This window comes from Diabrotica virgifera, chromosome 9, assembly GCF_917563875.1.
Source record: "Diabrotica virgifera virgifera chromosome 9, PGI_DIABVI_V3a".
Taxonomy (NCBI): Eukaryota; Metazoa; Arthropoda; class Insecta; order Coleoptera; family Chrysomelidae; genus Diabrotica; species Diabrotica virgifera.
This window is the reverse complement of record NC_065451.1, coordinates 209472835-209494135: the sequence shown is the minus strand read 5'-3', so window position 1 is coordinate 209494135 and position 21301 is coordinate 209472835. Positions and strand designations below refer to the sequence as shown.

Here is a 21301-nt window from a genome sequence, read left to right as displayed (position 1 = left end):
ATAAATGGCTTGGAATCGAGCCAACGGAAAAATAAGCGGTTTCAAAAACTTGGAAACAAATAATCTAATGGATCAATTAAGCTAATTACACACCACATAAGGTTTAAATAAACACATTAGAATACGTGACACGTGTTTGAACCCAAAAGTTGGAATAGTAGATGTACGTTTGCTTTTTGTTGTATGTTTTCGAATTGATTGATAAATACTTGACGAATAACCATTGAAAAAGCATAAGTACAATGAATTCGTAAGAGTATATAGCGTCTTTTGGATAGAAATTTGTTTTGCATCTAAAATTCTATGAAATTACGTTGTGGATTACACAGGCCGACACATTTTGACCAATAATCGGACCCAGAGATCAAAATATGCATTTCAGAAGGTTTTTTGTGCAAGAAGAAAGCGCTGGGAAGACACAGTAAACAGCGATGCACAAGCCCTTTTAGGAGTCCGTGTATGGAGAAGAGCAACCACAGACAAACAAAAGGGGGAGGCAAAATATAAAGGAGTCCAAGGCTCAATTTGGGCTGTAGTGCCGTAGAAGAAGAAGAAGGGTTTTTTTGTACGCTGAACACGACTCTGGGCTCCAAATTGCCGAATTGGCTCTGATTTCTGAGATATCATAGTAGGCCAGGGCGGATCTGTGAAAAAACGTCTATTTTTTGATGTGCGAGGTGGCATTCGGATTTTTGCAGATAAAGTTAGGTGACAACTTCAACAATCATAATTGACTTATGCTCCTTCTCAAATATGCCCGGAACATTAATAAAAATAAATAAAATATTCAAAAATTTCGAAAAACATCGATTTTTTTCTACTTTCTTTGCTTATAACTTTAAAACGATTCATTTTTGAAAAAAGTCGTACAGAGACAAAATAAAGATAATTGAATTTTGTATGATAAACGACTGGTTAAAAATGTCTTAAATTATTACCCTTTTTGCAAAATAGCAATAAGTACAAAATAAGGGGGCAAAATAAGCCTGTTTTTATTCAATGTTTTTCAACCACTTTGGTTATATTTAAAACTTTCGTCATGCGCTTAGAAAATTCTTACAACATACTTAAATCGTTCACCAAATTTCATGAAAATCGATCTGATAGATTTTGCCATCTAAATTTTTTTAAAAAAGTTCAAATTTTTTAAAAACTTTCTGAACAAAAAGTAGATTATTTAGAAGTTTGCTAATTTTTTTACGTATAAAGAGGTTCTCTATCAGCACTGTTTTAAAGTTATAAACAATTTTTTGGCTTATAAACAAATAGTGAGGACGTTTGAGTTGGCATAAGTTCATTTTCTCGAGAAAAGGCGTCTCTGGAGATAAATCCCGAAACAGGTCGATAAGTTTTGGGAAATCTACCTTTTAAACTTTAATTTGAAATTGAAAATCGACTGAATTTAAAAAAATTATTTAATAACTGAAAAATATTTTTGTCATACTTTTCAATTATTAAATCATTATTTAAATTCAGACGATTTTTCATTTCAAATTAAAGTTTAAAGGTGGGTTTCTCAAAACTTTTAAAAATGGAGTTGGTTGGTTTTGGCAGTAAGCCGACGATATATATATCATACTAGTGACGTCATCCATCTGGGCATGATGACGTAATCGATGATTTTTTTAAATGAGAATAGGTGCCGTGTGATAGCTCAATCGAAGGGCTATTTAATTTTGTATCACTAATATAAACATTAACATAACTATTTATACAGGATTTGAATTAAAAAAAAAATTGAATTAAATTAATTCCAATATTTGGATTACGTCATCACACCCAGATGGATGACGTCACTAGTAGGAGATTTATGCCAAAAAATTATAATTTAAAAATAAAAATCGATCAGTTTCGGGATTTATCTCCAGAGTCGCCCATTCTCAAGAAAATGAATTTATTCCAACTCAAACGTCCTCACTGTATTTGTTTATAAGCCAAAACATTATAACTTTAAAACAGTGCTGAGGCCGCTTAAATAATCCGATTTTAATTCTGTAAAGTGTATTAGATAGGTAGAGAACCTCTTTATACGTAAAAAAATTAGCAAACTTCTAAATGGTCTACTTTTTGTTCAGGAAGTTTTTAAAAAATTTGAACTTTATAAAAAAAAATTAGATTGCAAAATTATTATGCAAAATCTATTAGGTCGATTTTAATGAAATTTGGTGGACGGTTTACGTATGTTGTAAGATTCTTTTAAGCGAATTATGAAAGTTCTAAGTGCAACCAAAGTGGTTGAAAATCACTGAATAAAAACAGTCCTTTTTGCCCCGTTATTTTGTATTTATTGCTATATTGCAGAAAAGGTAATACCTTAAGACATTTTTGACCAGTCATATATCATACAAAATTCAATTACAGTCGAACCTCGATTATCCGTCTCTCTATTAACCGTCACCTCTGTTAACCGTCAGGGTCTATACATAAGTTATATTGACTACATAAGTAAAAATTTAGTCATCAATTCATTTTGTTTGAGCATTTCGATAACCTAAACGAAATTCGTTGAAATGTACACGTGCAGTTATGCCGTCACCGCATTTTTTATGTAAAATGGGCTACTCACACGCCTGCCGCAGGGGCAACCTAGGGCGCACACAGATGGGGCAATCTAGGAAACTTACTACACACGTCCCTGGATGTTTTTTTATTTTACTGTTCAGGTTCAGTGTGCAAGTGAGTGTGAGTTGTGCCGCGCTAAATCAAGAAGATGGCGCCAATATTGTCATTACAGCAAAAAATTGGTGTAGCATTAACTCTTTCCGTTGTTCTACGTAGATACCTACTAAGTAGATGATCTTAAGAACTTTTTGCGAATGGACATACGATTCCTTTGAAGAGCTCCTTGATATGGTAACACCAATAATAAAAAAACAAGATTCATTGATGCGGAAGGCCATGAGTGCTCGAGTAGTGCTTTGGTTATATACGAACTGACTCAAATTGGCCCAATCACACTACACACGTGTGAAGTGGCAGGGCGGCATGGTCTGATCTAGAGAGCTAGGAAGGTTCGGAGCCCCTGCCGCTCTGCCTAGGAGACGATTTAGAAAATTGCTCCTGCTTGTCTACACACATCACATTTAAGGAAGCAATTAAGGACCAAAAATCTAGATTGCCCCTGCGTCAGGCGTGTGAGTAGCCCGATTAAATCATTTTTGTTCTTATTCAGGGCTCTGGATTAAATTTCAATTTAAATAGGTAATGATAAATAATACCGTGCTTTTAGAGTTCTATTTTTAGAATCGCAAGCCGAAAATAAAAACACACGGCACAATAATTATTAGATTTGATGATTTTACGTCGATTAAGAAATTCAGCTGTTGTAAAATGTGAAGTAACAATAAAACAAACAAAGATTTCGGAATATTTTAAATCAAATTGATTCGACTGTACTAACATAAATCACTCTTATATTGTCAAATAAAACATGCAAATACAATTTCAGAGTTATATGTATTATGAATTTTTATTTTTTTAATGTTCTGTTAACCGTCTTTTCGATTATCCGTCATACCCTTGGTCCGGTGCCCTGACGGATAATCGAGGTTCCACTGTATCTTTATTTTATTTCTCTACGACTTTGTTCCAAAACGAACCGTTTTAAAGTTATAAGGAAATAAAGCAGAAAAAAATCGATGTTTTTCGAAATTTTTAAAATTTTAATTTTTTTATTATTGTTCCGGGCATATTTGAGAAAGAGCATAAGTCAATTGTTATTACTGAAGGTGTCACCCTGGTCTATAGCCTAAAAGTGCAAATATAACTGTTTTGGCATAGACATAAGACATAATATAATACCTAGACTGCGCGCTGAAATCTAAAACTGCTCCCCCAGTGCGACAGAGAAAAGTGTTTGTATTTAGGATAATATGCATCTCTTTTTAATCGGCGGGGTTTATCAACTCGGCGGCAGTGGAAAAGTCACGTGGTCATTAAACCCAACGTCATCCGTCGATTAGAAAGAGATACCTAACCTAAATACAAAACACTTTCTCTGTCGCATTGGGAACAATTTTCTTTCTTCTTCTTCTTCTTCCTACCTTATAAATAGGCTCAATGCCTGTTTTACTTCGGTTTTTAGCCTCAATTGACATTGTCTGACCATCTTTTCCTCGATCGTCCCAATGATCTTCTTCCATTTGGCGATTTGTCTCTTGCTATTCGTACTATTCTATTTTCTGTCATTCTTTCTATGTGTTGATTCCATTCTATTTTTCTTCTTTTGGTCCACATGTTTATTTCTTCTATACCACATCTCGCTCGTATTTCCTCACTTCTTACTCTGTATTCTCTGTATTTTCTTGTGTTTCTTGTTCTTACTTCTGTAATTTTCTTTCTGATTTTTTATTCTGGTTCCTTGTTTATCCTTTACTTTTCGTATATTTATTTGTAGACCAGGAAGGATCTGTTTTTAGGTGGATGTGAGAGGTGGCATTCTGATTTTTGCGGATAAAGTTAGGTGACACCTTCAGTAATAATAATTAACTTATGCTCCTTCTCAAATATGCCCGAAACATTAATAAAAAAAAAAATAAAATATTTAAAAATTTCAAAAAAATTCGTTTATTTTTCTACTTTCTTTGCTTATAGCTTTAAAACGATTCATTTTGGAACAAAGTCGTATAGGAATAAAACAAAGATAATTAAATTTTCTATCAGATACGATTGGTTAAAAATGTCTTAATTTAACACCCTTGCTGCAAAATAGCAATAAATATAAAATAAGGGAGCAAAACAAGCCTGTCCTTATTCAATGTTTTTCCATCACTTAGGTTACACTTGGAACCTTCCTAATTCGCTTAGAAAATTTTTGTAATGTGCTAAAACCGTCCACCAAATTTCATTAAAATTGACTTACTAGATTTTGCATAATAATTTTGCAATCTAAACTTTTTTTAAAAAATTAAATTTTTTTAAAATCTTGCACAACAAAAGCTAGAACATACAAAGATTTGTAAATTTTTTTACATATAAAGAAGCACTCCACCTATCTAATGCACTTTACAGAATTGAAATCGGATTATTTAAGCAGCCTCATCAATGTTTTAAAGTTATACACAGTTTTTTGGCTTATAAACAAATTAGTGCTGTGTCCAGGAGGGGGTGCTACGGCTCCTTTATTTAGATGGACTTACCCAAGTTTTTTATTTTGACCCGTAGAACACGAATTTTTTGGGTAACAGTTGATTCGGATGTCGATAAGATTGTTATAAACAAAGAACTTGAGGAATTACATAACATCGATTTTTCGCAAAATAAAACATTTTTTTGTATTTCTTGGGTAATTTTAAGCAAAAAATGTTCTTACAAGTTTTTTCATAGGATGCATAGTTTTCGAGATAAACGCGGTGGAACGTTCAAAAAATCGAAAAATCGCAATTTTTGAACGAGAGTAACTTTTGATTAAAAAATAAAATAGCAATTCTGCTGACAGCATTTGAAAGTTGTAAGTCAAATTATACCAGTTTTAACTATTTGCATTGCTAAAAATTAATTTTTTTATTATTAAACAAAGCTATTTGTTTATAAGCCAAAAAATTGTTTATAATTTTAAAACATTGCTGAGGCCCCTAAAATAATCCGATCTTAATTCTGTAAAGTGTAAAGTGTAAAAAATTAGCCAACTTCTAAATGGTCTACTTTTTGTTCAGAAAGATTTAAAAAAATTTGAACTTTGTTAAAAACATTTACATTGCAAATTTATTATGCAAAATCTATTAGGTCGATTTTAATGAAATTTGGTCGTTTAAGTTATAAGAATTTTCTAAGCGAATTACTAAGGTTCTAAGTGCCACCAAAGTGGTTAAGAAGCATTGAATAACAACAGCGTATTTTGCCCCCTTATTTTGTATTTATTGCTATATTTCAGAAAAGGTAATACCTTAAGACATTTTTGACCAGTCGTATATCATACAAAATTCAATTATCTTTATTTTATTTATTTCTCTACGACTTTGTTCCAAAACGAACTGTTTTAAAGTTATAAGAAAATAAATCAGAAAAAAATCAATGTTTTTCGAAATTTTTAAATATTTTAATTTTTTTATTAATGTTCCGGGCATATTTGAGAAGGAGCATAAGTCAATTATTATTACTGAAGGTGTCACCTAACTGTATCTGCAAAAATCCGAATGCCACCTCTCACATCCAAAAATACACGTTTTTTTACAGATTAGTCCTGGTCTATTTGCTTTTCCTGTTAGATTTCGTATGATTGTACATACATAAATATATTGTGTTCGTACTTAGTTTTCTTGCGCTGCTTTCTGATATATTTAGCATCTTATTTATGCAGTTTCTTTTGTCTTTCCTGGCTTGTTTTTTATTTCTACGTTTTTGACTTCTATTTCCTTTGAAGTACCCTCTCATATCTTTTGATTCTTCCTTTTGTAGGATTTTTTTTAATCTTTTCTTTCTTTTATCAGTTGTAGAGTATCTTTAGTTGTCCAATTTTTATTTTCTTTACAATCCGATTGTTTCTTTTGTGACCAAAAAGTCAGAAAGTGTTTCTTTTGTGAACCTCTTAAGAACGCTCAACTAGACTATATAGTTGATATGTGAAAAAGAGACAAATGTGGAGGTGTCATTGATTTTATAATTATTTCCTAATCGATGTTACTTTGACATTGCATGACATGTTTTGAATAAAAATAATGTCTTGTCATTTAAGAAATTAGTTCAAGTTGGTTTGGCGGGTAAAATGGAACCGTTTTTGGAAGGTACGTTCATAGTTTACATTTTAAATCCATGTGGAGAGCCTGCATACACTCCTATACAAAAGAAACTCCTTCTTCTTTCAGTAATCTGTCCGATTATTGAACGTTGGAGATCATATTGGCAATAATAACTTTGTTCACGGCAGCTCTAAAAAGATTAGCGGTGGTATCTTGATACCACTCTCGGAGATTTGGGAGCCAGGATGTTCTTCTTCGGCCTGGTCCGCTTCTTCCGGCGATTTTGCCGCGTATTTTGAGGTGTAGAAAAGAAATAAGAGAAAGAAACTCTAGATTTTGGTAAATAAAGCAATATGTGCCTGATTGAATCTTGTAAATGATTATATTATTTAGAGTTAGAGTATCTACTTTAGCAAGTTCGAAAAGGTATGATATTTCAGAGCGAATACGACTTTTGTTAAAGATTATTGAAATACTTATAACCAGATTTTTCTTGATGTGCCTATCCGTGACGAATGTTGGCGATCATCATGGCAATATCTGTCTTATCTGCAGCAGCGTAGAAAAGCTGCAGAGATGTTTTGTTGAACCAGGCTCTGAGGTTCTTCGACCAGGATGTCTTCTTCTGGATCTCGCTTTCCTTGCAGGATGGCGTGTAGGAGAGCATATCTGGATTCATTTCGCATAATAAAGTTATTCAACCAGGATGCTCTTCTTCTGGACCTCGCTTTCCATATATTTTTCGTTGCAGGATGGCTTGTAGGAGGGCATATCTGCATATCACGATATTTTAAGTATTCTCCAATATAGTCATATCTCAAATGCTTAAAATTTTCTGCACGTTTCACAATTCATCTCACTACGTCTTGAACACCTAGCTATCTTAACTTTCCGATGACCAACCTCTTTGAAGTTATACTTCTTTACGCGCGATATGAGGATGAATTTTTATATGTTAAAACCTACGATCCCGGCGCATGCGCATTATAACTTTGTTCTGATTGGATGTTCAAATGACATGTCAAAAATTATCCAATATGGCACCTGTAGCGCAGCTGTGGTTTGGACGGTTGACGGTTTGGTTATGTATGGTTGTTGCGTTTTAAAATTTGTGGGAAGAGAAACAACAAAGGTTAGTTAATAGTTATACTGCCTTTTTAAATAGTTTTCATATTATATTTTTGAAGTTATACTTCAAAATGTTTTAATTTATGTATGTATCAGTTCAGAAAAGGTGTGGAAAGAATATATTAGTGTTTTTAAATATATTTTTCTACAAACGTGTTAAAAATGCAATTTTTAGGACTCCATAGGAGCGTTAAAAATGCTACTTTAAGGCACTAGTGCTTTAAAAATTTTAAGGCACTGCAGTTAAAAGTGAATTGTCAAATTGTGAAACGTCAAAATATTTATATTTCATTTATTAACATTAATATTAATAATACAACTTGCGCAATTTGAAAAAGGTGGTTTAAAAGGTTTTTTATTATAATGTTGTGTCTTTGGATTTGTCTTCCTTGGGCGTAAAATAATAAAACATCTATTTTTATATTTCACTTGTCACCGTGATGTATAATTATGTATATCTGAAAGGTAAGTAGCGTGCGGCTTGATGGCCTTGTTGGTAGAGCATTGGACCAGAGATCAAAAAATCGCGAGATTGCGGGTTCAAATCCCGGACGATTCATATTTTTTTCTTTTTTTTTTTTTAATATTTGGCATTGTTAAGTTTTGGTTCATTTTTGGTAATTATTGTTAATTTTTTGTATTGTAACTGTTAAGTATGTATATTTATTTCGTTGAAATTATATTATAATAGAAGTATAGCTTCTTACGTGCGTACAAAGTACACACACATTCTTTTTGTTACACGGATGACCAACGGGGGTAAAAAATGACCCCAAGTAAAAAATGACAATTGACAAAAAAATTAAGTTGTTTTAAGAAATAAAATATTGCATTCGTAATTTTAATGTTCCCATTGTATCAATAAATAATAAATAAACATTAGTAAAACATATTTTTAATTACAACCGAACAAAAACAGGAATCATCATTCTGAACTTAGAACTAAAGTATGTTAAAATGTACACTAATTTACGTCACCACAGGTTTAACAAACATTTTTTTTTCAATATTGGAATGTTTCTTACATACAATTCCACATAATAGACGGTATTTACTTAATATAAAATTGGAACATGAAACGCCAAGGGAGTTCGTATTTGACCCAAAATTCAGAAAATATTTATTTTTCGTAAAATATAGGGAACTTTTTTTATTACAAAATATGAGGGTATCTAGAATGATATTAAAGTCAAATAAAAAAATAATGAGTTTACAATTAAAAATATATCTGAATTTATTAGATAAAAACATACATTGGGGTCAAAATTTACCTCACTTGGTCATCCGAAGGTTAATGTGTCTTCGTTCCGTATCCTATCTCTGAGTGTGATACCTCTTATGGATCTTAGGGTTTTCATCTCTGTTATTCTCGTTATTTGTTTGGTCTTTGTTGTCTCAGCCCTTGTCTCAGTTGTGTATGTCTAACGCATGTTTTATAAATGCGGACTTTGCTTTCCGTGCTCATATATTTATTCCGCCAGATGATATTGCTCAGGAAACAAGATATTCTCGCTGCTTTCGTTGCCTGTTGTTTTGTTCCTATTTATAATAAACTAAAAAATACTAGAAAGTTACAGAAAAAGGTTTTGCCCATCTTCCACTAGAATTCCGAGTAAATTCCGGAACAGCTCATTTTCGTCGCCGCGCGGCTCTTCTAGAGAATCGAATACCTATCTCGTCAGTCGAGTTGCAACCGTTATTTGTGGTCGGTCAAAAATAACTCTTTCGTTACAATAATTTAAAACTGTTTGTCTATTATCTATGTATGTTTCTTTTCCAGATCAAACTGCAGAATATGACCTCATCGTTATCGGAGGTGGTTCCGGTGGTTTGGCCGCCGCCAAGGAAGCCAGCAACTTAGGAGCTAAGGTAGCAGTACTCGATTACGTCACTCCTAGTCCGAAGGGTACGAAATGGGGTTTGGGGGGTACGTGCGTCAACGTAGGATGCATCCCCAAGAAGCTGATGCACCAGGCCGCCTTATTAGGAGAAGCTGTCCATGTAAGTCTTCTTTTTTTTATAGATACAATAAGCAACATAGTGTTGTTAGAAAAGTTTGTTGATAATACTGTAACGAGTTTACTTAATTTATTGACTTCATACAATTAATTTATTTAGTTTTCATTTTAATTTATTTACACTTATTTTTAATTCATTTATACAACACTATTTACACTAAAAATATAATTTATATAATAATTTACCTCCTATTTACGTACCAGTTTTCGTTTTTCTAAATAGAAGCGTTGTGGAGGTATTTAAAAAACACTAATTACATGACGCTAACTTCAAAGAGCTGTAGCTCCCTTATGAAGTATTTTCGGACCAGGTGATTTTAGTTAAACCCTAATATTTTGAACCCAAGAATCTACAGTTAAAATATTTCCAATTATTAATGAAGCGGCCTGTATAGTAGAAAGGTTTTTTGACCTTTTTTAATCGAAAACCCCAAAAGAGTACAAAACTTCAAGTTCAAACAAATACTTTACATACAAAACAAATTTGATAACGTATTTGTAAAAAAAAATCGAAATTGAGTATTTATTTTTACATTGTTTTAAGTTGTTAATAAAGAAAATTAGATGATCTTTTCATGTATTGTTGATTACAATTTACGTATAGGATACGAATAATCAAGGACAACTAGTTAAATTACATCAGAATAATTTGCTAAGAATAACTATGCAATTCATCTAAATAACATTTTTGCAAGTGATTAAATTACCTCATTTGCACATTTTTTATTATGCTAATCCCAAAATAAAACAACGACACCAAGTAAACGATTGCTGATAATAAAATGAGTCATAAAATGGATATTTTCATACTTATTCAGCATTTTTAATGTTTTCCTTGTTCCTATTGTCAATATTTTAAGGAGCCATGTTTACAAGTTACTTTTGGTGCTGTATTTGGTCATTTAATTGATAGCGCTATACCTACAGTTCCTCGATTTTTGACCCTTCGCTTCGTTATCGAAGGTATTCGCTTCGTATACTAAACAGATACGAAACGAATACGTTCGATAACGAGGCGAAGGGTCAAAAACCGAGGCCCTAACCCTATACAGGCTTGATTTCTACATAATTTCATTCATCCTTTTGTAGTTATCAGTCTTTTGTTTACTTTTTTCTTAAATATTTTTGCCATTTCTTTTGTTTCTTGGTTTATACGTTATTATCGTTTCTTTTTTAATTGATTTTTCCTTTTCTGTACTACGCTTTTTCTTCTTTTTATTTCTTCTCGTATCTTAGTTACAATCATATAATGGGCACTGCCTATTTTGGGTCTTCTGTGTACTTTTGTACCCATTACTTTTCTTCTATCATTGTTTTTAACTAGTATATAGTCATTTATGGATTTCTTATTTCGATTTTTGACTTCTCTAGTATACACTTGAGTCCACGAGTCTTTACTCGTGCGTCATTAATACTTGGCGAGATAATACACATACTTTTTATCTAGCATCATTCTCTTCCACGCATGAAACTAATGACAAACCAGCTACCGCCTGTTATTAAGTAAAAACACATGTTATTTTTATTAACGATGTAGGCTCAGTACATTGAAAAGAGATAGCCACAAAAAAAGACGATTGGGGATTTTTTCACATATTTTAAGTACAATTTCTTACGTTTTGGTTTGTTTACTTTTGTGGCCGTTTGTTGAATTTTTTGCTGATATTTTGTCGAATTTTTGCATTTTGAAGTTTTTTATAGTATACAAACAGTAGTTGTTTTCACAACTAATTTTATATTGGCGTTTGAAATTTTATGATAAGTTTATGTTATTTTACGATTAATTTTGACAACGTACAAAGCTAATAGTCTAAGAGCTAGAGCCGAAAAATCATCGTCATAAGTAATATGGAGTTTGGCGTGTGAAATGTGTCTATTGTATATTGATTATTTCATTCATAGGAGATTCTGACCAATAGAAAGCTACAGAAATCTGAATTAAATCGATAATTTTTGATAATCTCCCGAAAAAATACATTCAGTGACATTAATGACAATTAATGTTTTAAAAATTATAAAAGTGATGACTTTCAATCGTCAAATATTTATAAAAACTGTGTGTTTAATGGTACTTACATAAATAAATTACAATAAAATTTTGGTTTTGAACAGTTTTATTCATGAAATAATCGCAACAAATTGCACTCGACCTCTGAAATTAATATAGAATTTCAGAGCTCTTGTGCAATTACTACTGATAATTATGACCCCTTTCAGGCTGACACCTCAGTGGATACAGGAAGTAACAATAAGGCATGAAAGGGGAAAGTTAGTGTAGTCTAAAGGTTTTTACCTCCTATTTTGTTAAACCTCCATCGATTTGCATGAAAATTGGTGACTAGTTAGAACATACCCCAGGAAATAAAAATGATTTGGTGCCAACTTGCACTTTTACCCTGGGGGTTGATACCACCCCTTCTCGGGGGTGAAAACGATCTTATTAAAAATAACCCCACAAATCGAAAGAGGGACAAATTATAAGTAAAATTTGTTATATCATGTTATTAAAATAAATCAATACTTTTTGACTTATTGAAGATCAAAGATTTGTCTGTTTAAGAGCACATGCGTGAAGTTACGGATGATAAAAAGAACATATTAATTAATTGTATGTTACTAAAATATTATTTTTATATTATTTCGATATTATAAATTTAGCAAAAGTGTATTCGAATATGTCAAATGTATCCATTATTGGACACTCCCAGTTTCTGGACATACTCAGTTTATAATGAAAAAAAAAATCAATGAAATATCGAAATAATATAAAAATAATATTTTACTAACATACAATTAATGAACATGTTCTTTTTATCATCCGTAACTTCACGAATATGCTCTTAAATAGACAAATCTTTGATCTTGAATAACTCAAAAAGTATCGATTTGTGGGGTTATTTTTAATAAAATAGTTTTCACCCGCGGGAAGGGGTGTATTCACCACCAGGGTAAAAGTGCAAGTGGCACCAAATCAGTTTTGTTTCTTGAGGTATGATCTAACTAGTCACCAATTTTCATGCAAATCGATGGAGGTTTAACAAAATAGGAGGTGAAAACCTTTAATGACTGCACTAACTTTCCCCTTTCATCCCTTATTGCTACTTCCTGTATCCACTGAGGTGTCCCCCTGAAAGGGGTCATAATTGTCAATATACAATGGACACATTTCAAAGGAAAAACTCCATATTACTTATGACGATGATTTTTCGGCTCTAGCTCTCCGTCTATAACCTCATTGACACAGTTAAGGAATGCTTGTGTTTAATGTTCCGCCAAAGTGAATAAAATAACAAAACGAAAATATGTTATTGAATTTTTTTATAAATTGTTTATTTATTGATTAATCAATGATAAAAGAATTTATTAAGCTTCTTCAAACGTAGCTGTAATTATGCACCAAAAGTTTAAAGCAAAACTTAAATTTGACATTCTATTTATTTGATTTCGTCAAATTTTAAACTATAACCCGTGATCGGAGTAATATCCACTTTCTGTCACTTGCTGTTGCGTTTAATAAATTTCCGACTTATTTCGTATTCTTTAAATGATGACGCACGGGTAAAGACTGGTGGACTCAATTGTACGTGTTTAAAAAATGTATTGGTTCATATTGTGGTATTATAATATCACCCTGTACAAAATATGTTTAAAACTCATTCAAAGTCATTAATCCATGTAGTATCTGTTCTTGTATCAATAACCGCAAGTAACATTGAATTGTCATGTTTTGTTATTATTTAAATGTGTATATAAACATTAACTCGGTGGAGAAAGATGATTGTACTCAGTATTTAATTAATGTAAGGTAGGTCGCTACTGATATATGTAAACAGATTGTTATGGTTAGTCATTGATGGAGTTGAGTGTAAATAATATAATGTATTTGAACTAAGAAGAGAGTTTTAATTAATTACGACCTAGAAGACAGTAACATCACACTATTTAATACATGGCTGATCCTGCAGACTAGAGGAGGTCTTCTGAAAGGAGCAGAGATGGTGGCGCCAGCGTGGAAACGGAGACGGCGAAGATGGACCAGGACGAAGATGCAGAGAACCCAGGGAACAAAGACAAAGTGATAAAATGTAAGTAAGAATGTCTATCTTTATTAAAAATGCTTCCCTCGTTTTATATTATTATTGAACATTAAATATTTATCTTTTCTGATTTTTGAATAATTTATGAAGTATCGATTTTTTTTAAGAATATCTATGAATTTTGAAATATGAAGTGATTTTTGAATTGAATATTTTTATCGAAGTTTATTATATATGTTATTCTTGAATTTTTATTGAATTTTGAATTGTTATTAAATTTATTTGAAAAATCTCTATCCGATTTCGATTTTTAGTACGGAATATCGAATTTTTTCCAAAAAAAATTCTATCGAATTTTGAGATATAAACTTATTTTGAATATTTTTATCTAACTTTTGCATATGCTATTTTTTTATTGACGAATATGTATACTAGTATTGAATTTTTATTAGCCAGTTGTTTTTATTATTGATATTTATTGATTCAATAGATACATTTTAATCGATTTTGTGTTAAATTTTGTATGATATGAACCTGAATTAATAATTTTTGTGTGATTAATGATATATAAATGATTTTTTTTAATGAATAATGATTAGTGATGACATACGCTGATATAAGAACTTAAGATAAACATTGCTGTAAGCAAGAAATATATTTTTAACGAACCGACCTGATGAGTCGAGATAAGGAATTTGAAGAAGAACTATATAGATTAGAAGAACTAACAATATTATAAGCTAAATATTATGAGGCAACTAGAGACAATAAGAAACCCACTGCTCTTGTCAAATTAGGAAGGTACTAAGTGATTTATAGAAGCTTGAAAGCTTATTAGAGACCCACTCTGTGTTTTGAGAGTACCTATTTTATTCATGATTATTCGTGAATAAACAACGGCCTCAAAGCAAGGGATTGAGGTTGTGATATTTTTAGAAGAATTTGAACCGCATAAAATACCTATTTCGTGTTTTGAGTTAACTATACCACCTTAATGGTGCGTACAGATCAGGGCGAAAATTCGGGGTAATATTGGCGGAGAACTAAGACATCCGAGTGAAACCTCTTTTATTAAGGTAAAACGAAGGTATCGGAGCTAGTATATGAAGTGATGATTATGATGTTATATGAAATGATATATGAGATAAATGATATATGATTGTTATATGAAATATGTATATGAAGATGAATTATGTACACTGTAGAAGTGTTATTATGTGGAGAAAATGAAGAAATATAGTTGTAGTACCAGACAAGAAGAAGAAGAGAAAAAAAGATAATTTTTTTATTAAAATATGTGGGAAAAATGAAAGAAGACACATAAAAATTGCAAGAAAAGAAGCAAAATTAAGAAGATACTAAGCAAATAAGTAGCTAATCATTGAATTATGTCTAAGAATTAAAGTTGTAATTTTTTTTTCTCTAAAGTAACGTAAATTATAAATAACTTATTTTTAAAAGCATATAATGAATTCAGGTTAAATTTTCGCGGAAAATGGAAGTGTTTGAATTAAGGATAGACAATATCTTACAATAGTGTTAGTAGATAGTAAGTAAAGGGACGCAAAAAGTGAAGTTCTTAGAGAGATTAAATCTTTATTATAGGTACAAGAGAGTTATTAGAAGTTTTTAGAGACACATTAGAAGTTTTTTAGAGATTACATTTTTATTATAGGTACATTATTTTAGAGTTAGTAAGACATATATAAATAAATCAAAAGAAGACTGAAATAGGAATTATTAATAGAGTAAAGGATACATTTTTTTTACTTATTCGAGTAATATTAGCTTAGCTTAGGACTTTTAGGTAGATACGAGATTTTTAGTTAGGTATTCCCCCGCTTATATGAGATGCCTATAGGCACTAAAAGACTATTTAAAAGTAAGGATCAATTTCATTCACTGTGGACACTGTTTTGATGAAGTGAATTAGTGAACGAAAAAAAAAGGACGAAAAGACACGACGTGAAAGAACGTGAACTAGTAATAGGTTATAAAATACCAGTTTAGTATAGGGAAAATATGAACTTTTGTGTAAAATAGGAAAAAGAATATACATGTTTAGGGAAAAATTGATTGATCTGAAATGTACCATGTTACAGTTAGTTAGCATAGTTAGGAAATTTAATTTTTCAAAATAGTATTAGGTAACCATAAACATTTTTGTAAAAGGGAAAGAGGAGCATCACATTTTAAAAATATGTAATTTTAACAAAACGGGGAGGTGTGGTATTATAATATCACCCTGTACAAAATATGTTTAAAACTCATTCAAAGTCATTAATCCATGTAGTATCTGTTCTTGTATCAATAACCGCAAGTAACATTGAATTGTCATGTTTTGTTATTATTTAAATGTGTATATAAACATTAACTCGGTGGAGAAAGATGATTGTACTCAGTATTTAATTAATGTAAGGTAGGTCGCTAGTGATATATGTAAACAGATTGTTATGGTTAGTCATTGATGGAGTTGAGTGTAAATAATATAATGTATTTGAACTAAGAAGAGAGTTTTAATTAATTACGACCTAGAAGACAGTAACATCACACTATTTAATACAATATTGTTTAAAGTGCAAAATTCTAGCTATATCCTTCCATTATTTCTTGTCATTTCTTCAAATGGTCCTATATGCCTACTGTAGATGTCGTTTTTCCGACTCTTCTGTTGAAATCTCCTTCAATGTATATATGTTGCTGCTTCTGTTGCTAACGTTGACTTTCCCTAAAATTCATCCTTGCTTTGTGCGTTACCGTCTTCGTTTGGTCCATATACTACTATACAGTGATGAGCGCGCTAATAACCGGCAAAATAGCACAAAAGATGGAAAACGTATTCAGTTGTGAGATGAAAAGAAATAAAACTAGTCGAGCTGGGAAATTTAGCGATATTAACCTAAAAATTTACATTAACATTACAGTCAGAAAAATAAAAGAATACCCATGAACGATCATATCAATCACTTATTTTGTATTTGTTATGTTTTTCTATAACAAACGTTTGTCATTCATAGAAAAAGACAGCAAATACAAAATAAGTGACTGATGTGATCGTTCATGGGTATTCTTTCATTTTTCCGACTGTATATTGATTGTTTCCAACCTTTAGACGTACCAGACGAGTTTAGCAACTGCCACTGTCACAGTGACAGTTTTAGTTGACATACTCCTCTGATACGTGAAAAGGTGGGAAACGATCAATATGATGTAAATTTATATGTTAATATCGCTAAATTTACCAGCTCGACTAGTTTCATTTCTTTTTATCTCACAAATTAATACGTTTTCCATCTTTTGTGCTATTCTGCCGGTTATTAGCACGCTCATCACTGTATTTTATGGCGAGAATACATAACCTTGTCGCACTCCTCTTATGAAATGTATTTTACGAAATTTCGGTGCATACTTTAATATAATTTTCTATTGTCAGGATGCCCAAACATATGGATGGCAATTACCTCAACCAGAAAACATTTCGCACAATTGGGAAGCACTCAAGGATGCAGTACAGGGCCACATCAAGTCAGTTAATTGGGTAACCAGGGTAGAACTTAGGGATAAGTAAGTAAAATAATTCGATTTTTCGGTAGTTTTAAGATTACGTCAAGTAAAAATAACATTTTTAACACGTTGAATTGCTGACAGCTAAAATAATACTGAGTACTGAGCTAAAAGACATCGAAATACCCCCGACGCGGATACGGGTCGAGCACCATCCAACATTTACTGCCGCGCAGGGTTGCAAAAAACATGTTTATTTAATTTTATACAAAACGCATGTTTTTTGTTTTTAAATTTTATGTTTTTTATTTTAAACATTTTTTTTTTGTTTAAAACATGCTTTTTTATTTTAAATTTTGTTTTAAACAAGTAAAAATTGTTTAAAAAAAAAGAAAAAAACCTTGTTTAAATCATATTTCCTTAAACATAATATTAATAACTTGATTTTATCTTTTCTTTAACATAATAGATACGAAAACCAATTAATTGTAATTAAGAGATATTACCTGGGGGAACCCACACTATTTAATTATTCTAAATGGGTGATAAGCTACAGTTTAACAAAAAATAAGAATTTTATTAACATTAATATTTTGTATTTTGACAACGACGTCCGATTTGGGGGCGGAACGTTAATAAAATCATTTTTTTAGTTAAATTGTGGCTTATTTCCCATTTAGAATAGTTAATTACAAAAATGTCACAAAGAAATAGCTTCAGAACAACACCCAGACTATTTACTATTTATTAATTCGCATTGCAAGTTGGCTATTGCAATAACGCCTACTGTAAGTTATTTTGTGGTGTTTAGTGTTTTTTTGAAACATGCAAATGGCGAATTTTGGGTACATGATACGAAGGAGCTTCAAGGAGCGTATGGAAAAGGCTTTGACCCCATCTCTTTTTTTAACAAATTTGCTTGATAAGCGCTTTAATGGAAATAAACTTATCATCCATCCATTATAAATTATCATTCAGAAGGACTGCCAATTATTATTAATTACCAGCCAAAGTGTGTACTCTTTAGACCACATATCTATGTTTTCTAAACATTTAATTGAGAATGTAATACCATAGACATGGTAGTGTTCTATGAAAAATATAAGTACTACAGCATTGGAACTTGCTCAACAGCTCCACATAGCTAATGCATCGTCAGCCAACATAGAAAGACTCTTCTCCTCAACATACGGTTTACCATTCCAAACTACGTAATCGGCTAGGCAATGTCAAAGCTGCTTAAGTTTTCCAATTTTTGTTAAGTTCCGGTTATTAATAAATAAATAATATGTATGTTAAAAAGTTCGTACCTATAATGTCTTTGAGAATTTTTTTCATATTTATTATTTTAATAAAGAAAATGAAAAAAAAAGGAATGTGTGTACTTTGTACGCACGTAAGTAGTTATACTTCTATTATTATGATTTCAACGAAATTAATATACTTAACAGGTTATTTGTATTTTATTTAAATATTAAACTAACTTTCTTTACCTATCACTTTTAAAACATTTTTGTTAAAACGATACCAAAAATATAAAAAAAGAATATGAATCGTCAGGGATTTGAACCCGGGACCTCTTGATCTCCGGTCACACGCTCTACCGCTGAGCTATATGCCCTTTGCTTTGACAGGTTACTAGATTTCTCATACATACTGACAAATTTAATAGACCAAGTGAGGTATACAAAAATACTTCAAATATACTTACTATTATTATAAAATATATTATTCCCGAGGACAACAAATCTTAAGACACAAAGATTATAATAAATAATACATTTACTAAGAACACTAATATATGCTTTTATATGATATAATATTACTTATTTGCGCTGACAGCGCTGATACATACATATCTTGAAAGATTAGCAACGAAATACATACTGTCTGTGTGCGCATGCGCCCGACATTATAAAATTTCACTCTCGATCGTAAAGAAGTATAACTTCAAAAACCGCTTGTTTAATTTAAGTGTTTTAAACGTGTTTTAAACAAAAACTGTTTTAAACATAAACAAATATTTAAAACATGTTTAAAACAAAATGTTTAAAAAGAAATAACCCTGCTGCCGCGACACGGATCAGTGACGTCAGTATTGAACGTGTTAACTGTGTATATGATTCTTTCAAGTTTTCTTTTATTATTTTTTCGATTTTTCCAGATCTGTTGAATACATCAACGGTCTAGGTACATTCGTAGACCCACACACCATCCACGCCCAAACGAAAAAGGGCGACAAGACACTCACAGGCAAGAACATCATCATAGCGGTCGGCGGCAGACCCAGATACCCAGACATACCAGGTGCAGTAGAATACGGAATCAGCAGCGACGATATCTTCAGTTTAGAAAAACCTCCAGGAAAGACTCTAGTCGTAGGTGCCGGATACATCGGTTTGGAGTGCGCCGGGTTTTTGAACGGTCTAGGTTATGACGCTACCATCATGGTGAGGTCGATTATCCTCAGAGGCTTCGACCAACAGATGGCCAATGTGATACAAGCGGAGATGAAAGAGAAAGGAGTCAAATTCTTACCCAGGTGAGTCATTTTTGTTGTTTATAATATCAAATTTACGAAAAATGTTGTTAGGCTACATTCTTTAGTTCTTGAATCACTAAGTGGAGTATAGAGCTTCAGTGAAAACGCCCCATCTTCAGTTCTATTGTGCGCTAAGGCTTTCCTTGACCTCATTCTAAGACTTTCCTTGAGCTCTTAAATCTTCGATGATGGATTTTCTCCAAGTTTGTGCCGGGTGTGGGTGACCTCTTTTTCTTTTTCCTTGAGTGTGCCACTCTAGGGCAGTCTTTACAATACTGGAGGCATGGTGGTGTGGTGTGACCGATCCAACCCGACTTTTTGAACTTTATTTTATTTTTTACCCTCTTTGGTTAGATCATGTTAGGCCAGAAAATACGAACAATTCTTCGTATGCGTTTATTAACAGGAGACAAAACGGAAACAGGTGTGGAACGAACACATTAGTAGAATGACAGAGGATAGGATAGTATGAATAGCACTAGATAAGTCATCAAATGTACGAAGAAGTATATGCAGACCAAGAAAAAGATGGTGCGATAATTTAAACAGTTTAGGAGGATAATATTGAAGAAGAAACAGGCTTTAAAGTCTACATACAAGAAGGAAGAAGAAAGACCTGCATTGTCTGTTAAATGTTTTTGTCACTTTCCAGGTTTCACATCTGTAGAGTAGAACAGATATGACATTTGACTGGAATATTCGGATCTTCATCTTTGTAGTATACTGGCCTTTACTGGCTTTGTGGTATACTACTCTAAACAGGGTTGAGCATGCTGAATGCTTGTTGAGCTTTTCGTAACTTCATACGAATATCATTCTCTGTACCTCCGCTTTTTGTTATGATACTTCCAAGATATGTAAAATTTTCCACATGTTCAATCTGCATGTTGTTAGTAGTAAATAGTATGTTGTTTCTTGCATTTATTCTCATGGATTTGGTTTCATTAATGTGGATTCTCGAACCTATTAATTTTATTTCCTTCAGTGGAAAATGTTTTCAATTGGTCAGCCACATCTTGGAACCTTTGTCCTAATGGACAGATATCGTCGGCGTATTCTAGATGGCTTCGTAGTGTGATTCAAGTCCATGGGGTTCGGATTATGGTCGGGATATACTTAACTCATCGATTATACCTTGTAGACTAAGAGCCGCTATAGGTGAAATTTCTTAATCATTTTAGGCACGACGGGACCCTATAACCTAAATAGTAGAACCTAAAAGAAAAGGTTTGAACACTGTGCCGTCACTTTTCAGTGGCACATGCGTCGACAGTGGCGCATCAAACTTGCCACTTATGGACGGGATACATAAATTAAAAAATACCTTCCCTCACTACCAGGATTCAATTTTTTTCATTTATTTAAGTTCTATGTGATTGAGACATAAGATTCATC

At 32.1% G+C, this 21301-nt stretch overlaps 1 protein-coding gene across 2 annotated transcripts in view; it reads left to right on the top strand.

Annotated features, from left to right (window-relative positions):
• Nucleotides 1–21301, top strand: part of LOC114327638 (thioredoxin reductase 1, mitochondrial) — a 55434-nt gene that overhangs the window by 12662 nt on the left and 21471 nt on the right. For both annotated transcript variants that reach the window (XM_050662375.1, XM_050662374.1), the window contains exons 2-4: nt 9586–9806; nt 17294–17424; nt 19529–19906. In XM_050662375.1, the coding sequence (XP_050518332.1) occupies nt 9586–9806; nt 17294–17424; nt 19529–19906 (730 nt within the window). The remainder of the gene's footprint in view (nt 1–9585; nt 9807–17293; nt 17425–19528; nt 19907–21301) is intronic.